General features: G+C 51.4%; 4 protein-coding genes across 5 annotated transcripts; 3 read left to right on the top strand and 1 right to left on the bottom strand.

Annotated features, from left to right (window-relative positions):
• Positions 1-100: 100 nt before the first annotated feature.
• AAFC00_006582 (uncharacterized protein) lies at positions 101-1857 on the top strand (the record flags this gene model as incomplete). The annotated part of the gene is made up of 2 exons (XM_069346558.1): positions 101-877; positions 940-1857. 2 exons carry the CDS (start codon positions 101-103, stop codon positions 1855-1857), a joined length of 1695 nt encoding a protein of 564 aa, XP_069199428.1.
• A 989-nt stretch (positions 1858-2846) lies between these two features.
• On the bottom strand, positions 2847-8954 carry AAFC00_006581 (uncharacterized protein; the record flags this gene model as incomplete). 2 transcript variants are annotated; one of them, XM_069346557.1, is made up of 1 exon in its annotated part: positions 2847-8954. In XM_069346557.1, one exon carries the CDS (start codon positions 8952-8954, stop codon positions 2847-2849), a length of 6108 nt encoding a protein of 2035 aa, XP_069199426.1. The 2 variants fall into 2 exon arrangements, with proteins under 2 accessions (XP_069199426.1, XP_069199427.1); XM_069348348.1 differs by having other exon boundaries at positions 2847-4784.
• Positions 8955-12846: 3892 nt separating this feature from the next.
• AAFC00_006580 (uncharacterized protein) lies at positions 12847-13686 on the top strand (the record flags this gene model as incomplete). The annotated part of the gene is made up of 1 exon (XM_069346556.1): positions 12847-13686. One exon carries the CDS (start codon positions 12847-12849, stop codon positions 13684-13686), a length of 840 nt encoding a protein of 279 aa, XP_069199425.1.
• A 2720-nt stretch (positions 13687-16406) lies between these two features.
• On the top strand, positions 16407-18189 carry AAFC00_006579 (uncharacterized protein; the record flags this gene model as incomplete). Its single annotated transcript, XM_069346555.1, has 2 exons — positions 16407-18041; positions 18100-18189. 2 exons carry the CDS (start codon positions 16407-16409, stop codon positions 18187-18189), a joined length of 1725 nt encoding a protein of 574 aa, XP_069199424.1.
• Between the last annotated feature and the right edge of the window lie 4178 nt (positions 18190-22367).

Below are 22367 nucleotides of genomic sequence, written 5' to 3'. Positions count from 1 at the left end.
CCCCAATGCTATGCCTGTAAGTATAATACCTTGATGCTCTCTGCTCCATTGCCATTCAGAGAGAAGCCAACTGTAATTACTTTTTGATTCTCTGAGTAACATGGTTGCTCTTACTACCCTTTCGGCCCTCGCGGCTTTACTTTGTACGGTTGGTGCTCTGAATACTTCTCTGCCTATCGTTGATCTGGGCTATGAGCTACACCAAGGCTCCTACGAAGCTGAGGGACGCTATTACAACTTCTCCAACATTCGGTATGCAGCGCCTCCAGTGGGAGAACTCCGCTTTGCGAAGCCTCAACCTCCTGCGGTGAACCGATCAGTAGTTCAGACCGGCGACCAGGGTCGCATCTGCGCCCAAGCATCGCCTTCGTGGGCGACAGCCAGTGGACAATGGCTCGGAGCATACTTGGCCAATGGAACGACCAACTTCAGCTCGTCCTTGTTTGAGAGTAAAGGTCCATTCCAGGCACCTCCACAAGACCCCATGACCTCGGAGGACTGCTTATTCCTTGACGTGATGGCTCCACAGTCGATCTTTGACAATGCCGGTAAAAGCGCTGGCGCTCCGGTGCTCGTCTGGATCTACGGTGGTGGCTACATTGGCGGATCCAAGATCTCAGAGGGAAGCCCTTCAGGTCTTCTAAAACGCAGCAACAATGGTGTGGTCTATGTCGCCCTCAACTACCGTCTTGGAGCATTTGGCTGGCTCAGCGGGTCGACTCTGCAAGCAAATGGAACCGCAAACGCTGGTCTGCATGACCAGAGATTGGCATTGAAGTGGGTACAGGACAACATCCATCTGTTTGGCGGCGATCCAAACCAAGTCACCGTCTTTGGCGAATCTGCCGGCGGCGGCAGTATCATGCATCACATTACAGTAAGTACTTTTCTATTTTTCCGAGGGTTGTGTAAAAAACCCCGATACTGATGACACATCAGGCCTATGGTGGAAAGCAAGGACCTGCCCCATTCGCTCGAGCTATTGCCCAATCGCCCGCATGGTTCCCTATGGTATCTTCAGTCTCTCAAGAGAACATCTTCAACGACTTCCTCCACTACGCCAATGTCAGCACAATTGAGCAAGCGCGCAAGCTGCCCTTCGAAGCTCTTCAGAGAGCAAACCTTCAACAAGTAGCGAACAGCTACATAGGAGGCGTCACCTACGGTCCGGTAGTAGACGGCGACTATGCCCCAGCGCTTCCTGGCCAGCTTCTAGCTCGAGGACACTTTGACAAGTCCGTCAAAGTCATGGCGGGCCACAACGGAGACGAAGGCATCATATTCACCGACCCTCTCGTCAAGGACGAAGCTACCTTCGAGGACTTCATCCTGACTGCTCTTCCGTCGCTGTCTTCCTACCCCAAAGCCCTTGACCACATCACCAAGGTCCTCTACCCACCAATCTTTGACGGATCGCAAGCTCAGGGCTACAGGACCCAGGTCGCTCGTGCTGCCGCTCTCATCGGAGAAATCGGCTTCACGTGCAACACCTTCTATCTCAACAAAGGCTTTTCCAACAACACCCACGCGTACATGTTCGCCGCGCCGCCAGCCCTCCACGCCATGGACGTCGAGTACACCTACTACTGCGGCAACAGCAGCGGTACGCCAGGGTCATCAGTCAGCACTCCCGGCCAAGCCAACCTGGCCTACGGACTCCAGACCTACATCACCAACTTCGCGCAGTACGGCAACCCCAACGGCAACGGAAGCAGCACCAGCACCCCCGTGCCGTACTTCCCAGTCTACGGAAACAACGCCACCATTCAAGTCCTGAACGTCACCGACTTCCACACCATGCGTGACACCGAGGCCAACCCCAGGTGTGCCTGGTGGCAGAAGGGTCTCTACTTCTAAGCGTGGCAGATGGAGAAAGCACATTCTCGTGTCTTTCGTCTTTTATTTCTAGGTTTTTCATTCTCCGGCGCACACAACATCTGATCGCCACCTTGCTGTTCTCAGAAACCATTGTATCATTCCCCGTCGTCATCATCCACCGCACATCGAGTTCGTTACTTTCTTCTCTTGATACCCTCCTACGTACTCCGTTCAGAGAAAATGCAAATCAAACCAAGTCACACACCCAGCAAGCCAGCCAGGAACCAGCTTCAGCGCTACCGATCCTGTCTTTACATCCTCTCTCTCTCTTGTTTTGGTATCATTTTCTCACCTTTTGCGTCCCTGGGTCCTGCTTTTTCACTGTTCTGCTTTTGCATCTTTAGCATTGTATCTTCCTGTCTACATATCAATAGACAATTGGACTTTCTAGTTTCCAAAGAGGATGTTGTGCATTCGTTGGCTGCTGTGAAAGCATAATATTGAGTAATCGAGAAGAGACAGCATGAGCATGTTCTGATCTATCCTAGCCTTAAAACCATGGTCGTGAAGCACAAGAACCACATTGGGAGAGCAAGAAGAAGGAGACGCAATATACGATGACAGAGGTCAAGTCCGAAGAGATTGATTGGTAAAGTAAAGGAGAAAGCTAGTCGAGCGGTTATATGTACACGAAAGTGAGTCGAGAAGACGAAAAGAAAAGAGCGTAAGCAGCATGGACATGGTCTGAGATATATCATTGGAAGGCAAGGAAAGCTGTAGTGCAAGTCATACGTGAGGTTTCAAGAGTCAACAGGGGAAGGATCAAAAAAAGCGTCGTGCAAAAAAAGTGTAATGGGTATCAGCCGCGCAACAAAGGACATCGAAGCAACCAATAGTCATGCGTGGCGAATGTATTCGAATCATGAAAAGCAAACAACAATACAAAACGCAGGAAGGAAGGAAAATTTTGATCCACGAGAGGAGACCCCCCGGAAACGAGACCACACGAATCGGAGAGTGCTTCTGCTCTAGAAATGATTCCTGATCTTGGCATATAAATTTGTGTCGAGGAAATTGTAGTGCGGGTCCGAGAAGCAGAATGGAGCACGTAACAACGTCTCTGCCGTGGGACGCTCGCCGGCGTCTATGGTAAAGCAGTCATACATGAAGCTCAATGCTGCCGGGCCAACGACACTGCTGACATCATCCGGGATCGGCGGTGCTTGATTGAGAGAGCCGAGTTTATAGATGGCACCGATCGCTTCCTCTTTGCTCCAGGGACGACGTCCAGCGAACATCTCCAGCACCACGCAACCTAACGACCAGATGTCTACCTTGGCTGAGTAGCCTTGATTACTTGGGTCATCGGTACCGTTCGAACTAGCTTGTGATTGAGCGCGAATGACTTCGGGAGCCATCCAGAAAACGGAGCCTTGCATGCTGTTGGTGATATCGTTGTTGTAAGGGTTCCTGCTCTTCTTTGAGATACCAAAATCGGAGATTTTACAAGTGCCGTCAAGGTCGAGTAAAATGTTGTCAGCCTTGAGATCGCGGTGGAGAATGCCCTCGCTGTGTAGATATGCCAGACCGCCGAGAGTTTGGCGCGTAAGACTGCTCACAACTGACTCTTCGAAGCGTCCGTGCTTACGTAGACAGCTTCCAATGCTGCCACCGGAAATATATTCCATAAAAATGGAAATCGAATGCTCCTTCTTTTCGCAACCCAAGTACTGAACAATGTTGACATGATCCAGATGTTGCATGGTGTCAATTTCTTGATCGAGAGCCTTGACCATCTCTCGGACTTTGCCTGGGTCGGCACCAGAGTGTTTTGGGTTGACCTCGACTTGCTTGACAGCCAGAAGCTCGCCAGTAGTCGTGTTCATACCCAAGTACACGCGACCAAATGTGCCCTTGCCAATGAGTTGACCTTTCATCCATTTGAATGTGGGCTGTCTCTGAGGCTGCTGTCGCTGTTGCTGATGCTGCTGTGCTGACACCATGTCCTGAGGGATGGTTTCCAACTGAATGAGTTTGCTTGTGCGCAGATTCTGTGGCTTGATCTGCTCAATCCTGGCACCGAACATTTTGGTACTCTTGCGACGAACAATGTCGCCGCCAGTGTATTTCAACGTGCTGATGCGATTGAGCAATGGCGGCGGTGGTGGTTGATGCTGCGGTCCACTCGGCCCTCTGCTCGAGCTGTACGATGAGACGGATACGTTAGGCGATGGGTGAGGCATCTGGTAAGCACCTTTGACCACTTCACGGATGCTCTTTGTCCGGCCGAGGGCACCGGACTTCCTCATATTGCGATGAGCAACAGATTTCATGGTATCGCCACGTTTAAGTGTTGATTCATCGCTTCCCAATGTGTCGCCCTCGTCTGCACTCGATAGAGGCGTCACACTGCGATCGCCACTAAGCTCTGCAGCTGGAGCTTTGGCATCGAGCGGAGTTCTAGATTGACCTGACAGTGGACTTGTCGCACCACTCTCTTGGTTCTCATCCTCCTCAACAAATGTCTGATCAAGGTCGACATTCGGGAAGAAGTCATCGAGATGCTCGACGAGAGCCTCTGGTGGTGGACGATTGGCCCACAGATCACTCGCAAAGCTCTCACGTCTATCGAGTCGGGGATCCTCGGGAGATTCGGGATCAGGAAGATCCGACGACCAAGGTGTAGAGTTGGCTGACATCTTTGGCGGGGGGTCATTGTCAGTGGAATCAAATTTCACATTCTGCCTCGAAGATTTCGATTTGAGAGAAGTCTGAACGGCAGCAGCGGGCGAAGAAGCAGGCTGTGATGATGCAGGCTCCGCAGACTTCGCTGGGGATCTCGTCTTCTTATTCGCCAACGGAACCGCAAACAGTCCATCGTCCGAATCGTCGTCCTCGTCTTCTTCTAGAGGAATTACTGATGAGGTTGTGAAGGTGACATCGTCGTGGGGAAGGTCGAAAATCATCTTATTACTGCGGCGACTGCTCATCCGACTTAGTGCAGTGGTAGGACGTTCGCTATTGGGACTAATGTTCGGACTCTTAGAGCGCATCTCCTCACCAGCTCTTGCTCTGGCGAGATCGCGATGATCAGGGGTAGGCATCTGCAAGGTAAGGTTGGGTCTTTCGGGGAGGTTGACATCTGAAGGAGCATCTGCGATTTCGTCATAAGCCGGGACCTTGAACGGGATATTGCCCTTCGACATGGTGAATGGGCTACGGGGAGAACCCTCATTACCTGGACTTGATTGACCATTGCCGTTGGCTCCGAATCCAACACTTGCCAATGCTCGCTGTGGTACAGGGCTGGTGGTTTGGGAAGAGAGAGAACCGAATTTTGCGGCAATGCCTGAACCCGAGGTAGGCGTCGATAATGCAGGCGGTGGTTGTCCGACCAGACTGCCCATTCTGCCAGCCCCAACGAGAGCTGCACCAATTCCGGTGACCATTGCTGGAGGATTTTTACGCTTTGACGAATCAACAACCTCAGGTATGGAGTCACGCTTCCAGGAGTCTTCCTTTCTTATCTCCCAGCTGGTACGTGGGGGATCTTTACTCCTCTTGCTCAAAGAATTTGCTTTGAGCAAAGTACTCGTTACTTGTGGTGGGACTGGAGGAGGTTTACGCAAAGGCACGATCGACTCGGCACCTATCGCTTGCGACACTGGTGCACGCAGGTCGACTGGAGCGATCGGCTCATCATCGTATGGGGAATTGCGGGGCTGATCAAAGTCAATGACTCTTCCACCTCTGAAAGAGTAATCACCTCGATCGCGAGAGCTCTCTTGACGGATTTTCTGCTGTCTGCCCGCCAAGTAGGCTTCCTGTTTACGCTTCACGTCTTGCCGATGCCTCTCGATGATTGCCATCTGTTCTGACTCGGGCAAAGAGCTCAGATCAGCCGACGACGGCTCGTCAATAGATGTCGCCTCTTTGAGCATGTTCTGTGATGGCCTTTTGTTTATTGGTCGTGGAGTGGCACTTGGTGGTTCTGGTGTCGCTTGATCGCGTGAGTGTTCACGTTGCGAGGAGGTCAATGGTGTTTGAGCAGTAGCTTCCTGGAACGGCCTCTGCAAAGACATGGATCCCGTACCAAATGGTGATACAGGGAACCCTGCAGCAAGCGATTCTTTCCGCATGGCGTCCGTGGCCGGAGAACGAACATAAAGTTTGAACGTTCCGACTGCGTTGGCAATGTGCTTGTGTCCGGCCATGATGAGACTATCGTCCAGTGGCTCGTTGTGTTCCAGCTGACCGGCTTCAGTTTTGTGAATTTCCATATCAGATGTTTCAGGGATGCCAAGATTATGGCAGATCAGCGCGCGCATTTCGCTTGCATTCTCCACATCCGTGATATCGATCAGGCGCCAGTTCCAACAGTCAGGGGTGACAAAGACGAACTTGCGATCGCCCTTCCGAGTAGCAGATCTTCCTCTCTCTGGCACAGTCGCAGTAACGACCCTATCCGATTCTGGTACAAGTGTCCGCTCTGAGGAAGCGGTATAGCTCTGATCCATATCCGATGAGTGCGGCGTGTGCGAGTGTCTGAAAGACGCGGGTCGCTCGAGCGACGTATCGCTTGCGTTCAGAGCGCTGTTGAACAATCCACCGCGGTGATTAGCAGGACTGGTTGGCGAATCTGCGGCGTGACCGTCTGGCGATTGATGTCTGTCCCGCCGAGCATGGCCACGCAAACGCGAGAATAGTCCTTTGTGTTCCCTTGCGCTCGCTGGAGTTGCGCTGGCGGGTGTGGTTGTTGGGGCAGTAAGGGATTGGTCACTGTTGCGGCTTTCGGGAAAAGGTGGCCTCGAGTTGTTCCTCCTATCTTGAGGCGCACCCTTGGAGTAGTTCGTATCACTACTGACGTTGCTGTAAACGCTTGTCCTGTGGCCATGTATTGGTACCATGAAGAGGTTTTCGGAGCTACTGTTTCTGTTGTGAGGAGTGCGACTCGGAGGTTGAGACGATGAGTTCGCAGGGCGGGCGCTCGGCAAGGCGGGGCTGTGCTGAGGACTGCCTTCGTATCCTTTAGGAAGACTGTTTGCCATGACCGCGCTTGCAGTGATCTCGGTGGAGACACTGGGACTGTGTCTGCCAGGTGCATCTGTGTCGCCTAGAACGGCGCGGGAGTATGCACTCCGTGCATTTTCAGTCACTTCCTGAGCCTTGGCCAGAGTGCTGAGGGAATCCAGCGTCAGCGATCGTCGCTGCCCCGAGTATCTTCGTTGAGCAAGACTTGCAACGCTGTGATCATTGCCAAAGGGCATCAGCCGTCCAAGAGCGCCAGGGCTGTCTTCACCGCCCCCAGCAGTAGTTGGAGTAGCTCCATATACAAGCTCTTGGCGGGTCATGTTGGGTGAAGTTTCGACTCCGCCGTCAGTGCCTGCACTTTGTAGGAATTGCTCTGATTTCCTTCTGTTTGGCCGAAGAGTGGCAGTCGCGGAAGCCGGAAAGCCTGTGAGAACAATCTCCTTGACGAGCCTACGAAGCCTGCGCGATTCCGCCTTCTCGTGGCTCTCGTTCGTGACTCCGCCCTCTTTGACAACCTCCGGGAGGATGGTTTCATGGACCAAGGAGTTCTTCTTTGCGCCTGGTCGACCTAGATCTAGGAAGCGCGTGCCATGCATATTGAGACGCTTGAAGGTATTCTGCCAAGCTTCCGAAAACCCTTCGTGAGCCAGCCAGTCAAGAACAATGCTCAAGGTCCACTGTGAGTCCATGGGAGAGCTCGGTGCTTCATTGGGACTGTTGTGATTACGATGTTCTCGATGTTCCCGATGCTGTTGGATTTGCTGCTGCTGCTGGTTATTCTGCATGTGATACTGCTGCTGATGCTGTTGCGACTGCGGTTGCACTGGTTGCAGTTGAGGCGGTGGTTGTTGCTGTTGCTGCTGTGCTTGTTGTTGCTGTTGCTGCTGCGATTGCTGATTCTGCTGTAATTGCTGTTGTTGCTGCTGTTGATTCGCATACATCTGAGCATCGGCAAACGTTTGAAGGTGGGGCGCGGGCGAGTTGTGCTCCTGCCTCTCGCTCGCAGGCAGAACGAACACTTGATTCCGAGAGCCAGATGAAGGGGTCGGAGACGCATTCGACTGTGTATTGTAGCTCGGTGGACCCTGCAACTGCGTGTGAGATGGGTAATATTGGGTCTGAGACTGGAAAGGCGGTGGCGGGGGTGGCAGCGGCTGGTGGTATTGACCATAGTATCTATTGTCCTCGGTCGATTGGACGGCACCATCGTAACCATAAGGATAGCCTTGCGCATTTGGGGCAAATTCTTGCTGCCCATTGTTGCGCATGTAAGCCGGAGGCAGCTGTGGAGGAGTGCTTTTTGACCCGTTCTGTGATGACTGGAACGCAGGAATGCCGACACCAGGGCCAAAGGTGTCACCGCCAGGGATATAAGTAGCAGACGTCAAGGGTTGGTTGTCGGCAGGAGGCGGTGGCATATTCATGTATTGTTGGTATACAGTTGGGTCATATGATCTTGGCTCTCTAGAGGCAGGAACGGGAGAGTAGTGGTTTCCCTGTCTGGGCCAGTTTTGCCACTGATTTGAGCCGGGCGGGGGAGGCACCATCATGCCATGCGATTGCGACAGGCCGGTGGCCGGGCGCGGTGGAGGTGGTGGGAATGGCATTCCTTGGGCATTTGGGTTCGTCATGGGTGGCGGCGGAGGAGGCATATATCCTGATCTGGCAGCCTGTTCGGCAGCAGTGGCAGAAACATGCCGCTGGCCTGAATTGGGATATTGTGGGGCCATGAAAGCTGACGGTGTCGATGGAGTTCCCCTTCGACCAAAACTATCTTGCTGGTGTTGTTGATGTTGCTGCTGTTGCGCCGCAATGTTGCCGTCCGTAAATGTGTTGGCGCGACTCCGTGGACTCGTGTAGGGCGAAGATGTGCTGCCTCCAGACTGAGGATAGGGAGACTGAGAGATGGCCGAAGGGCGCAAAAGCTCTCTCGACTCGCCGTAAGTGGGGACGTCTTGTAGCACGAGGCCGTTCGAGGGAACAGTGAGGTTGTGTGAATGCGAATAGTTCTGTCCTCTCAAAAGAGGTGATGGGGCGGACGCGTGTCGAGTGTTCTCAGCAGCTTCTGATGCGGACGATCCGGCCCTGTGACGACTGGGCGGCATCTCAAGAGATGCTCGTCTCGATCAATACATTCGCCGTCCAGAGATCAGATCATACTGTGGGTATATACCGAGTAGCAAACGTGCAGAGACGCTTTCACACTCGGCTCCCTCCTTAAGCAGTCGCGCTGTCGGTTTCCTTGCTCCTGCCTCGCCAACTCTTTCTTCTGTGAATTGACTCCTGTCACATTAACTGGAAGTCCTTGACTCGGGCGCAAATAACCCCTGCTATCCTCTGCCGTCAGAGCGTACGCTGCGAAGCTGCAGCCCTTTCTCAGCTTATGCTTTTGCTTATGTCGGCGCTCGTATCGTCTAAAGTGTCTCCAAGCACTGTCACAGGAACGCGGAGAAAGAGGGACGTTTCACGCTACAGATGTGCGGACTTGGAGTGTCGATACCATAAGGTGGACAGTCGAAGATTGCTGTCGCAATGATTCATCTAAATCTAGATCTACTAAGAGACATGTACACTGTGCGCCGGCACTGATCATTATCATCCCAAAACAAAAGCCCGTCTTCTGGAGAGATGACCATAAAATATTCACTCAGGCGCAAAGTCCTGTGGCTAGTAACACTACACCCTTCGCCTTAGCCGACCCCTACTTGCTTGTAGAGCAAAATATGGAGGCCACATTTCAATGCTGCGCCACACATACTGATTGCGTCCCTTTGTATCAGGTATCCAATGGGATACTCTGCTTCACAACATAAGTCAAGGGTTCCCTGACGCTAGAACAGGGACATGTATACAATCTTCAGTCAAGATGCAGTGCACGACGCTTCATCACTCCATTACTCCCCTAATTGTCTACAGCAACAGCGGCGCGACTTCTTGCTCCTCACTGAGACTCGAGCCACTGTTCCAAAGCTCTGTAAACAGGGCTGAACCATGGGCCTGAGCTTCAGCCTACAAGTGCAAAACGAACTCGCTTGAAGCACAGGCCCACGATTAACATTCCAACACCTGAACCTCCAGGTATTGATGAAGAATGACCTACAGTATTGTTGTAACGGATCTATGTGATACCTTGGATCTTTCGACTCGAAGACGATCAATGCCGTCTAAAGATGCTATCTTATCGAATTGCGACAATGCGATATGTTCAAGCATTCACATGTACCACAGGCATTCTCAGCGATATGTGATATCCAGCAACAAGTACTTGTACCTAGCATTGCTCGCGGGCATAATCCATGATTAACTGCATGGATTTGAAACAGCCAGCCAGTCGCGCGGTAATCGTAACTGAACCAATGACAAACTTTCAGGGCAGAGCTTCGCTTGTGAACTGTACCTTGTGTGGTGAACAGGGCACGACGCATCTACAAGTATTGACCAACAGACTTCATGACCACACATACTTGTTGCGTGGATGACTTTGCTCAGCTAGGTATCATCACGTACGAACATTCAACATTCCCACACTAAACATATATCTCTCAGACAAACCAGCCGGTAGACGTACGAGTACCGCGAGAAAGAACCTCGCGGAACACCCGGCGGATCCGGTTCGGGCCGTCTAGACTGCAACTCACTTGTACAGTGATTTGGGTTCGTTCGAGCAATATCAATCCGCCTGTTTTTAACTCCCGCTACAGCAAGATAGGAAGACTACGAGGCCACTAAAATTCGACTCAGTTGCATGGAAATACCATATATTTCTACCAAGCCTGGTAAACAAAATTGAGCGTGAGCTGACAACACGTTGTCACCACGTCTCTCTAGGACATCGCAGATGCGGTGAAGATCACCCCTGGTAGAGATCCGGTCCGCCCCATCTCTCTTAGCCCATCAGAAAATTGACCGTGAAGCGTAGAAGCATCATGTATGTCTTAAAGACTCGATGAGACACGTTACATCCTGTCAGATCAGGGACGGTAATGTGCTGATCAGGTCTCGACCACTGTCAATCTTGCCGTATTTTCGCAACAGATGAGCGATGTGCTCGCAAGCAGAAAGACGTCAAACTGTACCAAAGGGCACGCGAGTGTTCGACTTTGGCAGGTCTCCGATTAGAGCCACGTTTGATGATGACGGCTCCGAGACGCTTCGTCGAAGCAATTGTATCCAAGCACTTTCGAGAGTTGTCCGCATGACCTAGTGCTAGCGAATGGTGAGTATGATTGAGCTGTAATAAAGTAGCTAGAATGGCGTAGCGATCATTCCGGTGATTGCTATACATCAGCTCCGCAAGGTAAATGAAGTTCATTCATGGGAATCGCCATACTCAGAACAGATCTCGCCTCACGTCTGAGTACATCGCATGGTATGTATGCGTGTACTGCCGTCAATGCCCTCCGTGCAAGCCCCTAAGCCATACCACCTTACAAATGTAGTTGGCGTATCCTCGATGATCTTCACTGCAAGTTCTCGCTACGTCAGGTGTCGTCAAAAAGCAACTCGCCTAGATTGCCCGTGGATTTTCCCATGCATTGACCGCGCTCATTCCCAGGTCAAGTTTTAAGCATGATGAGGTGCATGTTCGGGACGGTATGTGCGGCCCGTCAAGTGGTTGCAGTGTACCCCACTCTGTCCTTATCAGCAATTTATATGGGTGCACGAGTCGTTCGGAGGGCACTATCATCGAACACTGGCCACCATCGTTGAGCTGCCATTATGCCCGGCCATTCACCTGCCTGTTCTTGTCACTCTTGTGGTGACGAGGCTCTTATCATCTGCACGCAATCTATAATAACGGAGTCTCGCGACATTGTCGACAAACTCGCATCATTCGCTGTTAAAATTCCCGTACTCGGAAGGTCCATCAGATACCACATACTGTACAAATCGTGATGGCGGGAGGCACCGAGCCACTTCGATCAGCGGCGTATCATAGATGTAGCTATTATAGCAAGTGTGAAAGTCAAGGGACAAACAAGCACTTGGATATGCGTGCGAAGCTTATCGAAGGCTTATCTAGAGTCTGGGGCCCTGAATCTAAGCCGAGACTAACCTAGTTTACAAACATCGACCAGTATTGGCTATCGATGCTTCGCCATAAACCTCCTCCCTTGCTATATCTCATATTCAACAGAACTAAAATCGAAACGTGATCGTCAGCGCTGCTAGACAGTTCTTTCAATGATATGAGGTGATCAGCGGTCGGTTAGATATCGTGTTGGGTGCCGGCGCTGTTAGCATGTTCTTCGATGCATATGTGCTGCCTTTTCAGAGGCTACTTCTTACTGTCGTGCTTGAGCCGAACCAGCAGTCTCATGCATGCAATTCTCGCGATTTGATCAGGTACGGCGCATGCAGGACTATGTGAGAGAGACACTAGTCTAGCTTCGAAATGCAGCGAAAGAGCGTAGAAGTTCAACCTTTGACATGGTTCCCTTTTTCCTGCTAACAGTTTTACCGGAACCACTCCACGAGTCGGTCTTGCAAGATTTCCGCATTATCCATGTCACAACGCAAATTAAACTTCATTTCGACGAAATTCTATCACAAAAGCATGAACCTATCGTTTTCTCGCAACCAGTGGCGCAGCAGGGCATGTCCTTACAGTGCTGTCGACTACCCATGCATCTAGCGTTTGCTTTGTGGATCTCGGAGCCTCTTTTGATTAACACCTATACAGACTGCGGAACCCGTACTCTGCAGCACATATGAGAATCTTTATAGCATTTCCACTATATTGATTGCCATACAGTGAGCTACCCTCGTATCTTTCGTTTGAGCAACCTAGAATGTGCTCAACTCGAACCGAGGTTTGCATCTCGCATATCGCCTGCGTGATAGCCATGAAGTCTGGCTATAAAAACAGGCAGACATCCTGGCCTGTTGTCTGTTTTCTTTCTCATCCTCATCCACAGGCTTCAATCGCTTCGACAACCTCAAGACTCTCTCGCTCTTCACTATCCTGATTCAGTCAGCCTTCTTCGTTCATTCAAGATGAAGTTCTCCGCCGTTCTCGCCACCGCAGTCCTCTCTGCCAGCGCCGTCTTGGCTGCTCCTGGCACCGCTGCCCGCCGTGCCCGCAATGCCGAGAAGATCGCCAAGCGCGCTTCCGGCGTCCGCTCCTCCAAGCCCATGATCCCCGCCAACTTCACTGGTCAGGTTGAGGGCCCCAAGGACTTGCAGGCCGATTACAGTACCAACTGGGCAGGTGCTGTACTCATTGGCTCCGGCTACAAGGGTGTCAGCGGTGAATTCACCATCCCTGACCCATCCCTTCCTTTCGGTTCTAGCAGCGGCGGACTACACTCTGCCTCCGCCTGGGTTGGTATCGATGGTGACACTTGTGAGACTGCCATCCTCCAGACCGGTGTTGACTTCAACAACGAGAATGGCCAAGTCAGCTTCGATGCCTGGTACGAGTGGTACCCCGACTACAGCTACGATTTCAGTGGTATCGGCTTCTCTGTCGGCGACAAAGTCAGAGTCAGCATTGATGCCACCTCCACGAGAGCCGGTGTTGCCACTGTTGAGAACTTGAGCAAGGGCACGAAGGTTTCCCACACCTTCTCCGGCGAGAGTGATGCACTTTGCGAGACCAATGCTGAGTGGATCGTTGAGGACTTCACTGAGATCTCCGGTGGCTCAGAGTCCCTTGTCCCCCTTGTTGATTTCGGCACTGTTACCTTCACTGACGCCTACGCCACCACCTCTGGTGGCACTGTTGGTCTTTCTGGTGCTACCGTCATCGACATGATCAACGAGGAGGGTACCTCGGTTGTCGCCGCTACCACTATCGAGGGTAGCAACAGCGTTGCCGTCACCTACACCGGTTAAACGAGTCCCAGTCTGAGTGTTCCATCTTCGTTTGGACGACCGCGACACGACGGCTTCTTGTAGCACAATGACCGAGAACGACTGCAATGACAGGGGATGTACTACGACTTAGCCACATCTGCCGACTGTTTGGCGACCGAGCGAAGTGAGGATCTGTTATAAGTCAGGACAATTGTTGATTTTTGAGTATTAGACGAAAGTCGTCCATTCACTTGGATCGTGACCTTGGCCCGGCCGATCAGAAAAAAAAAATAGCAGAGGAGAGAAGAGCAGGTATGGAAGAACTGACTGATGTTGACTTTTTTCGTTCATGATAGCAAAGTTGATAGAAGTGGAATATACTTTTTGTGCGCACTCTTCAATCTCGTTCTTACCTGATGTGTGATTGACCTACCATATAAATTCGTCGTAGAAGATGCGTTGGCATCAAGTGTGCAGATTCACCATCTGCAAAAGCGCCGTACCCACGCAACACCGCTAAGCAGCGATACAGGCTGCCTATAAAAAACAATACATCACCGGAGGGCTACAACGGTAACTGCAAGCTTCCGATAGTATCGAGTGAAGTGGTTCGACTTTTCGCTATCCGATTCGGAAATCAAGAGGCAATCTCACCGGGAGGTTACGGTAGGGTTAGAGTTGTCGAAGAACCTTAAATCTACTGGGCACCTTGCAATACGACCTCCACTTGCACCGTAGTGGCACCAAAGGCTCGCACCGTAACTCTGTTTGGCAACTTCCGAGTGCTACAATGATGTTCATGACGAGTCGAAGAGAACTGTAGCTTGTCTCGTCTCGCGTGTCGTCTGCTCGACGGCGTTCCTGGGTTTGTTCGTACGTGAGCTGGGACAGACTTTATAAAGTGGTGGCGCCGCGATCTGTAGATCGATAAGATAATACTTGTACCGCGAAGCACGAAACCACAGTAGGTGCTGTAGGTGGGAGGAGCTCATCGCTCGGGATAGCTTGCCAAAAAACTCTCGCGCGAACATCAAAACGAGGTACGATATGTCAACTTTTTTCTTTCTTTTTTCCCCTGGCCAGAGGAGAGGGAAATGGTCCACTCTGCTTCGTCAATCTGGACTGGCGATTCTCGCGATTGTCAGTGATCAGCCCCCTTTGCTGTTGCACCATGTCAGCTCTAGACCCTTTGTAGGTGGACCAGTTTTTCGCATCAGCCCATCATCGGACGCAGCCGATGCCGACTTTAGTGGGATGAAGCCACCCTCAAAACAAGCTATTTGTGACAACAGTGCTTTGACACCCGACACACGTACTGTAGTACTGTACCGTACAGTACCTGTACACAGCTTTTACCTTTGCTGCAGTCATGTCAGGTCGGCAAACACAATTTAATGATCTTGGTTACCGTAAGATTACGGTATTGTGATGTATTTTCGGGTCATTTAGGCAAGGAATCGAGAAAATGCTTTGACCAAATCTGATTCTAGATCGGTCCCCTGTGTAGGATATGTATAAATTCGTCGCTAGCGTCTGCCCACGAGTCACGTGTGTGAGAGCAAATAGATTGATAGATCACTCCAGGTGAGGGGGAAAAGAGACATGCCACGCACGCCATGCCATGCCAACACTGCCCTATCTGTACGAGTACAATGCTCTGCGTGTGGTGTGTCTCCTTGGATTGCTTGTTCATCAGCCAACCCGACTAAGCACGCAAGCTTCGGCGTAACGTGTCACTGCCTCGGGCCGTCTCGGCAATGAAAGCAATCAGCGGTATGGTGGTTCTCCTTCGGGTTCACGTTTCATTGGGTCGGTCGGCTCTACAACACGACTTGTCCCGGCAGGCATCAGCAGAGATCAGATTTTTTTAAAAGAACACAACGCCTGACCGAACGACTGATGCAGCCTGAGGATGTATAATCCCATGTTTCGGATTATTGCCACTATGGCTACCTTGCTTGGCAGATACAGTGTACATGCACTGTAGTCGACATAGAGCAGCAGCAGATCAGGGTAGTGCGGCAGATAAGAGATATGTCGCGGATATAGATCTAGCTCTGTAGCTAGTGCCAAGGAGTCATGAGCCGAGCGAGCTCGCTTTGTTGTCAATTGCTGTACGGGGCTCCAGGGAGAAGGAAAAGGATAGATCCCCCGTTTCGATACAGGTGTTTTACAGCACGCAGCAAAATCAAGTACAAATAAACTCAAGGTTAGGTAGAAGCTGTTATGTCCGTTTTAGCTCCGCTTGCCCCCAACTCGCAGAAAAGCTACACTCGTCACAGATGTTCTTCCTGTAATAACTTGCCACCTCGTACGTCTGTAGTAGGTACAATGCATATTCGCACCATCTCGTAGGATCATGGAAGTCGTCTTACTCTCTCTGGCAAAGGGTCCGTATTGGGACCGAGAGCAATGGCGCAGAATTCACCCAGGCTCGACTGCTCAGGAGACGTTTTCTTAGGGATGGGGTGACCTGAAAGCGTGGCCGATGGCGCCCCGAAAGTTCCGCGTGTATGCGTCATGGTAAACGTGAGGCTCAATGGACCCGGTACAGGTAGGGTGTGTGTTGGTGAGCTCAGATCAGATCGTGCTGAACACAGCACCAGAGCTTTTGTCTGTATCCACCCTGCACCATCTGCTATAAACTCCTACCCTTGCTGCTGCTGCTCCCAGAAGCTCTTTCCTCTCTCTCATCATCCAAATCAACAATCCAATAGATCCTCCAACACTAATCAACCCCCTCCCCTCTTCCCCCCACCATGGCATCCCAGGACATTCGCGTTGCTTCCCTCAAGCAGCCCGTCGATGTCGCCGAATACCTCATGCGCCGTCTGCGCGAGGTTGGCGTGGAAGCAATGCACGGTGTCCCCGGTGACTTCAACCTCGTCGCCCTCGACTACATCAAGGATGCTGGCATCAGCTGGGTAGGCAACTGCAACGAGCTCAACGCAGCATACGCCGCCGATGGTTATGCCAGAATCAAGGGTATCTCTGCCCTTGTCACCACCTTCGGTGTTGGTGAGCTGTCTGCCGTCAACGGTGTTGCCGGTGCCTACTCCGAGTTTGTGCCCATTGTCCACCTCGTCGGTGTTCCCTCAACCATCTCCCAGAAGAACGGCATGCTTCTTCACCACACCCTCGGCAACGGTGACTTCCACGTCTTCGAGAACATGTCCCGCAACATCTCCTGCTACGTCGCCGACCTCACCGACCCCTCAACCATTGCCGAGAGAATCGACCACGCCATCCAGCAATGTTACGTCCAGTCCCGCCCCGTCTACATCGGTCTCCCCACCGACATGGTCCAGAAGAAGATCGAGGGTGACAGACTCAACACCCCCATTGATCTCAGCTCTCCCGAGAACGACCCCGAGAAGGAAGACTACGTTGTCAACGTTATCCTCAAGTCTCTCGAGGCTGCCAAGAACCCCGTCATCCTCGTCGATGCCTGCGCCATCCGCCACCGCGCTCTCGAGGAGACCCACGCCCTGATTGAGAAGTCTGGAATCCCCTGCTTCGTTGCCCCCATGGGCAAGAGTGCCATCAACGAGACCCTCCCCACATACGGTGGTGTCTACGCTGGTGATGGTTCCAACGACGGTGTCCGCGAGAGAGTCGAGAAGAGTGACCTCGTCCTCTCCATCGGTGCCATCAAGTCCGACTTCAACACCGCCGGCTTCACCTACCAAATCAGCCAGCTTAACACCATCGACTTCCACAGCGACTACGTCCGCGTTCGTTACTCAGAATACCCCAACATCAGAATGCACGGTGTGTTGAGGAAGGTTACCGAGAGAATGGGCAAGCTCAACATCCAGTCCGGCCCCACCCCTGCCAACGTCACACCCAAGTACGGCGACAGCCAGGTCATTGAGCAGGCATGGTTCTGGCCTCGTCTCGGCCAGTGGCTCCAGGAGCACGACATCATCGTCACCGAGACCGGTACCGCCAACTTTGGTATCTGGGAGACCAGATTCCCCGCACACGTCACTGCCATCGCTCAGGTGCTTTGGGGATCCATTGGTTACGCCACTGGTTCCGCCCAGGGTGCAGCTCTCGCCGCCAAGCAGATGGGTGAGAAGGGCCAGAAGCGCCGCACTATCCTCGTCACTGGTGACGGTTCTTTCCAATTGACCGCCCAGGAGGTGTCGACCATGATCCGTAACAAGCTCAACCCCATCATCTTCGTTATTTGCAACGACGGATACACCATTGAGAGATACATCCACGGTATGGAGGCCGAGTACAACGACGTGCAGGAGTGGAAGTACAAGGACCTCATCCCCACCTTCGGTGCCAAGGAGGGAGAGTACAAGACCTACCAAGTCTACACAAGAAAGGAAGTCGACGACCTGTTCGCCGACGAGAACTTCTGCGCAGCTCCCTACATCCAGGTATGTTTTCGTGTACTATCCTCCGCTAGCAGGACATTACTGACTTTTGGTTCCACAGTTTGTCGAGCTCTACATGCCCAAGGAGGATGCTCCCCAGGCACTCAAGCTTACCGCTGCCGCCTCGGCCAGAAACAACGCCAAGCAGTAGATGCTGGACAATAACATCACTGCTTAAGCAATATTCTGATCGCTTTTTCGACTTTATGACCCTTGGTCCGATACCTTGATTTTTTTTTTGGAATGATGGCGCACGTGTAATGTCTTTCTCCTTGTTTTTGCATTTTTAGATTTCATATTTTCGATTTGAGAAGAGAGAAAGTGGGAAAAAGGGGTAACGGACTTGGGCCACCTATAAAGGGAAGGCGCGAACAAAACACTTCAAAGAGCAGAAAAAACAAGCTCAGCAATATGAGGAATTGCTGGGTTCGTCTATATGAGTATGCATTATATATATTCTATCCCCTCTCAAAACTATCAAACATTCTATAAGACATCATCTTTTCTTCGAATAGAGCACTATAGTGGTGTCGTTCTCATGTTCGTGTTCATGTTCATATTCATCATCGTGGATTCATAGCCTTGGGGCTTTCTGGAATCAGGGAACTTCTCTTTATCGAATCTCTCTCACCTCTCTCACCTCTCTCTCACCTCTCTCTCTTGACTGTGTGATTAAATTCAAGTCTCCACCCCCTCTATAACCATCTACTGTACCTCTACTTACTATGCATAAGAAAAACGCCTGCACCATATCACTGCATCTTTATGTCCAAGTATAAAACAGTCTAGCCAGCTTTCACTAAGACGGACCCTGTCCACCTAGCCTCAAGCTTCAAACCCAGCATCCGCTGCTTGAAAAGTCTCCAATATCGCCAGACTCGTGATAGGATATGCCATGATCTTGTCATGTGTCCCGTACTTCATTATTATCTCTCTGATAAAGCCATTTCCCGTCCGCCAATCTGTCACGGACCCTGCTGACCCTAGCTTGGTTTAAAGAGACTCAATCTTGTCCTCAAAAACCTCATAGGACAACTTCTCGGGCGATGTCGCATTCGCAGCGTGCCAGAAAAGCTCTCGGGTGTGTTTGACTGGTATATCTGTGTCGTCCTCGGCATGGATCATAGTCACCCGATAATTCGAACGTCCATTCGCTTCTGCAGCTCTTATATACGTGGCGATGCGGTCTTTGCTTAGCCACGTGCTTTTCAGAAATCCCGTGAACCACGCAAAGAACCGCGGAAACGTCTTCAGAGGCGATAGGACAGGCACCACACCTCCTATACGGTATGTACCCGTCAGCGTCGCCACATCTGTAAAGGACGCGACGAGCACGATCCCAGCGAACTCTGCTGGCGGCGATTGACATGCGAAATGGCTCGTCAGCGATATGCCTACCGCGGTCCCTAGTGATTGGCCGAAAATCAATATTCGCGATGGTGGCATGCCAGCGACGTTCATCGCCCAGTCGACCGCTGCGATGCCATCTTGCAATAGCCCCGCCTCTGATGGAGTGCCACTGCTCATGCCATATCCACGAAATTCGACTGCCAGTACATGAATTTTCTCCGGAGAGCTGGCTGAGAGTGCTCGATAGCTCGGTGGTCGCCAGCCGGAGCCGATGGTGCCAGATGTACCGTGAAGGTAGATGACAAGTCTCGCCTCCGGGTCGTCTCGGAGTGATTTCAAATGCTTGTCGCCGTCTTGTGCAATTGATCTCATGTCCACATCAGAGGATAGAAGCTCGTCCTGTTTGCGCTTCTAGAGTCCTAGAGGCAGGACATGCCAACAGTGAAGTCTTTCGCCATCCGATGTGTCGATGAAGAAAGACCTGACTTGCTTAGGCATGAATCCAAACATCTCAGGTATATTCAGATCAAATTGCGTGAGTGACGCGATGAACATAGAAGACATGGTTCTGCACAACTGGTGATGCTATCAACAGCCCAAGTATGGCGAAGTATAGTCCTGTGGGAAGAGCGAGGGATAGCACGCCAATCCTAAGCAGCGATGAGACATGGAACCAGGCCATGATTGACACGATTGAAAAGAAGGGAATGCCTTTGCTATTCGTGTCAAGATATCTACCAGGTCCACAGATTTCTTACAAGGATGGCTGCATCCTTATCAATGCCAGGCCGAAGCCTTCAGATATGATCAACCATGCAGCGACACGACGCTCATTGCTTCACGACGGAGTACGGCCCCCACATACAGTAGATTAATTGCTCAGTATGCGGGCGCTTAGCTGCTCCATTTGAAACGAGTGAGAGTCAAAGCACGGACCTTCAGCAATAACGTTGCATGCGACTTCTACATATAAACATACCTATTTATTCGGAAAGCCGGCGCCTATCCATGCCGGAAGTCGAGCCGCAGGACTTGCGTCTGTCACGAAAAGCGGAAAAAGTAGTTCGACACCTCGTACGTGTCATACGTACGAGCTGGCATCGCTCTAAGAGCTGTGAATACCTCGACCATCATGATGAATCTCGATATAAGATAGAGTATTGGACTTCCAATACGTACAAGCGTCAAAGGCCCATCCCACTCAAGCGTGACGGTTTTGAACTGCATGCACAGTATGGATGTCGCCACAGAGGTTAAGGCGCTCACACGCCACATCCAGCTCTCAACAGTCGTAGGGAAAGTCGAATCCCATGAGATCAGATGAAAGGCACCAAAGGCTGCGCCTATCAAACACACTATCGGCCATGCTTTGGTCATGTAGAGTGCATCATCCCACTCGGTGATGACTTTGCGATCTTTTGCTCGGCTGCGACTCGTCATGGTGGTCCCTGTGCGACCATCTATGGCCAAAGGTACGGTGTGATAGCTTGAATGTGTGCTCACCCTGCTGCAATAATCAACAGAGACTCTCTCAGCAGTCTCCGCCGTCGCCATCTTAACCCTGAGGGCTTGTGCCTGATCATGACCCATGACCAAAACTTCATCATCTCGGCAGTCACGACTAACAAGATACCAGGCTATACTGCGTGACTTTGGCAGGGTGCGATCATCGATATCGTAGTTATCTTCCATCGCCAGCGATTCGAATACTTGACGTTGTTCCTCTGTCGTGGGTGGGAGATCGACAAAAGCGGCGGTGGCGATGTCCTTTGGCTTAAGCCACCAAAAGAGATATGTAACAAAGACCACGAAATGTATGCCAGTGTCATCGTTTCCAGCGGACTTATTGGGAGATGATGCGCAGCCCGGGTAATACATTCGACGACAAACCAAGTGACTTGACAAAGTGCACCAAGCTTGATTACACCATCAGCCTTGTTCTTGTCCCGTATTGACTGCTCTGAGAATCCCCAGGCATCTGATTCTGACCAGTCTGTGAGACCGTTGTTGAGCAGCCAAGCGTAATGGCTAGGCCAAAGCACTCTGTGACCATGCTCTGTACGATATCTAATGCCCATCATGCCGATATAAAAGGCGTGAACCATCTTCAGCCCGTTGGCAGTGGCATTAGAAGTACGCTTCACCATCTTCCTTGCTTGCACCCATTCTTGTAACGACTCCAGACACACCATCTCAGGAGCCAGGATGGCCTTGGTCAGTTGTGCAAGCTTGTGTAGTTGGAAGAGGCGGTGTTCGTTGTGGATTCGTGGATGTATGACTGTCCATGTACAAATGAATATGGTAAAGAGACACGAGGTAAGTATGGACCATGTTCCACGCCCTGGTGACTCGGGCGTCCAGCCCAAAAGAGCCTGCGATCCATTCGTGGCAGCCGATGTATTGCTCATTGAGAAGTTCTACGAAACAAGGCGATGCGTCGAGCAGACGAGATCTCTCGGATTTCATCTTCATTTCCATCAAGGCTTGGTCTATATACACGACAGTATGCACTGCGGCTACAAGGTGAACAGGATTCGATCGTGGTGATAAGCGCTCTGAGATACTGCATGGTAGCCATCAACGTGAAACAGATAAGAAGGTCAATGGTGCATACTGTTATTCCGCTCCAATGATATATTCTCAGGCAGCTCAACACCATCAACCGGTCTACCTAAGTGCATCGCCGCGAGTATCATTTATATGACCTCGCAGAATCTCGAGTGTATCTGGTCAGGGCTACGTGGGTCAACACGCATTCTTCTTCAGGCTCCTACTTGAGCGCATCAGTATCAGATCGGCGCTTGGCGAGCGATTATAGGAGATCTCGTCACTTCGCGGAGGCACGAATATATTTTGGTCATATATTGGGCGTCTACTTGTCTATACAATTTTCGAGGAATTGCCCGAGTGCTGGCTCAATACCATGTAGGGACTATTAACTTCACAAGTCGATCAGCTAATGCGCTCCGCGGTGGCGGG

The sequence above is a fragment of the Neodothiora populina genome (assembly GCF_041146345.1).
Source record: "Neodothiora populina strain CPC 39397 chromosome Unknown canker_contig_8, whole genome shotgun sequence".
Classification (NCBI taxonomy): Eukaryota; Fungi; Ascomycota; class Dothideomycetes; order Dothideales; family Dothioraceae; genus Neodothiora; species Neodothiora populina.
Note: the sequence above shows the minus strand (reverse complement) of the source record. Positions and strands in the feature narration are given on the sequence as shown.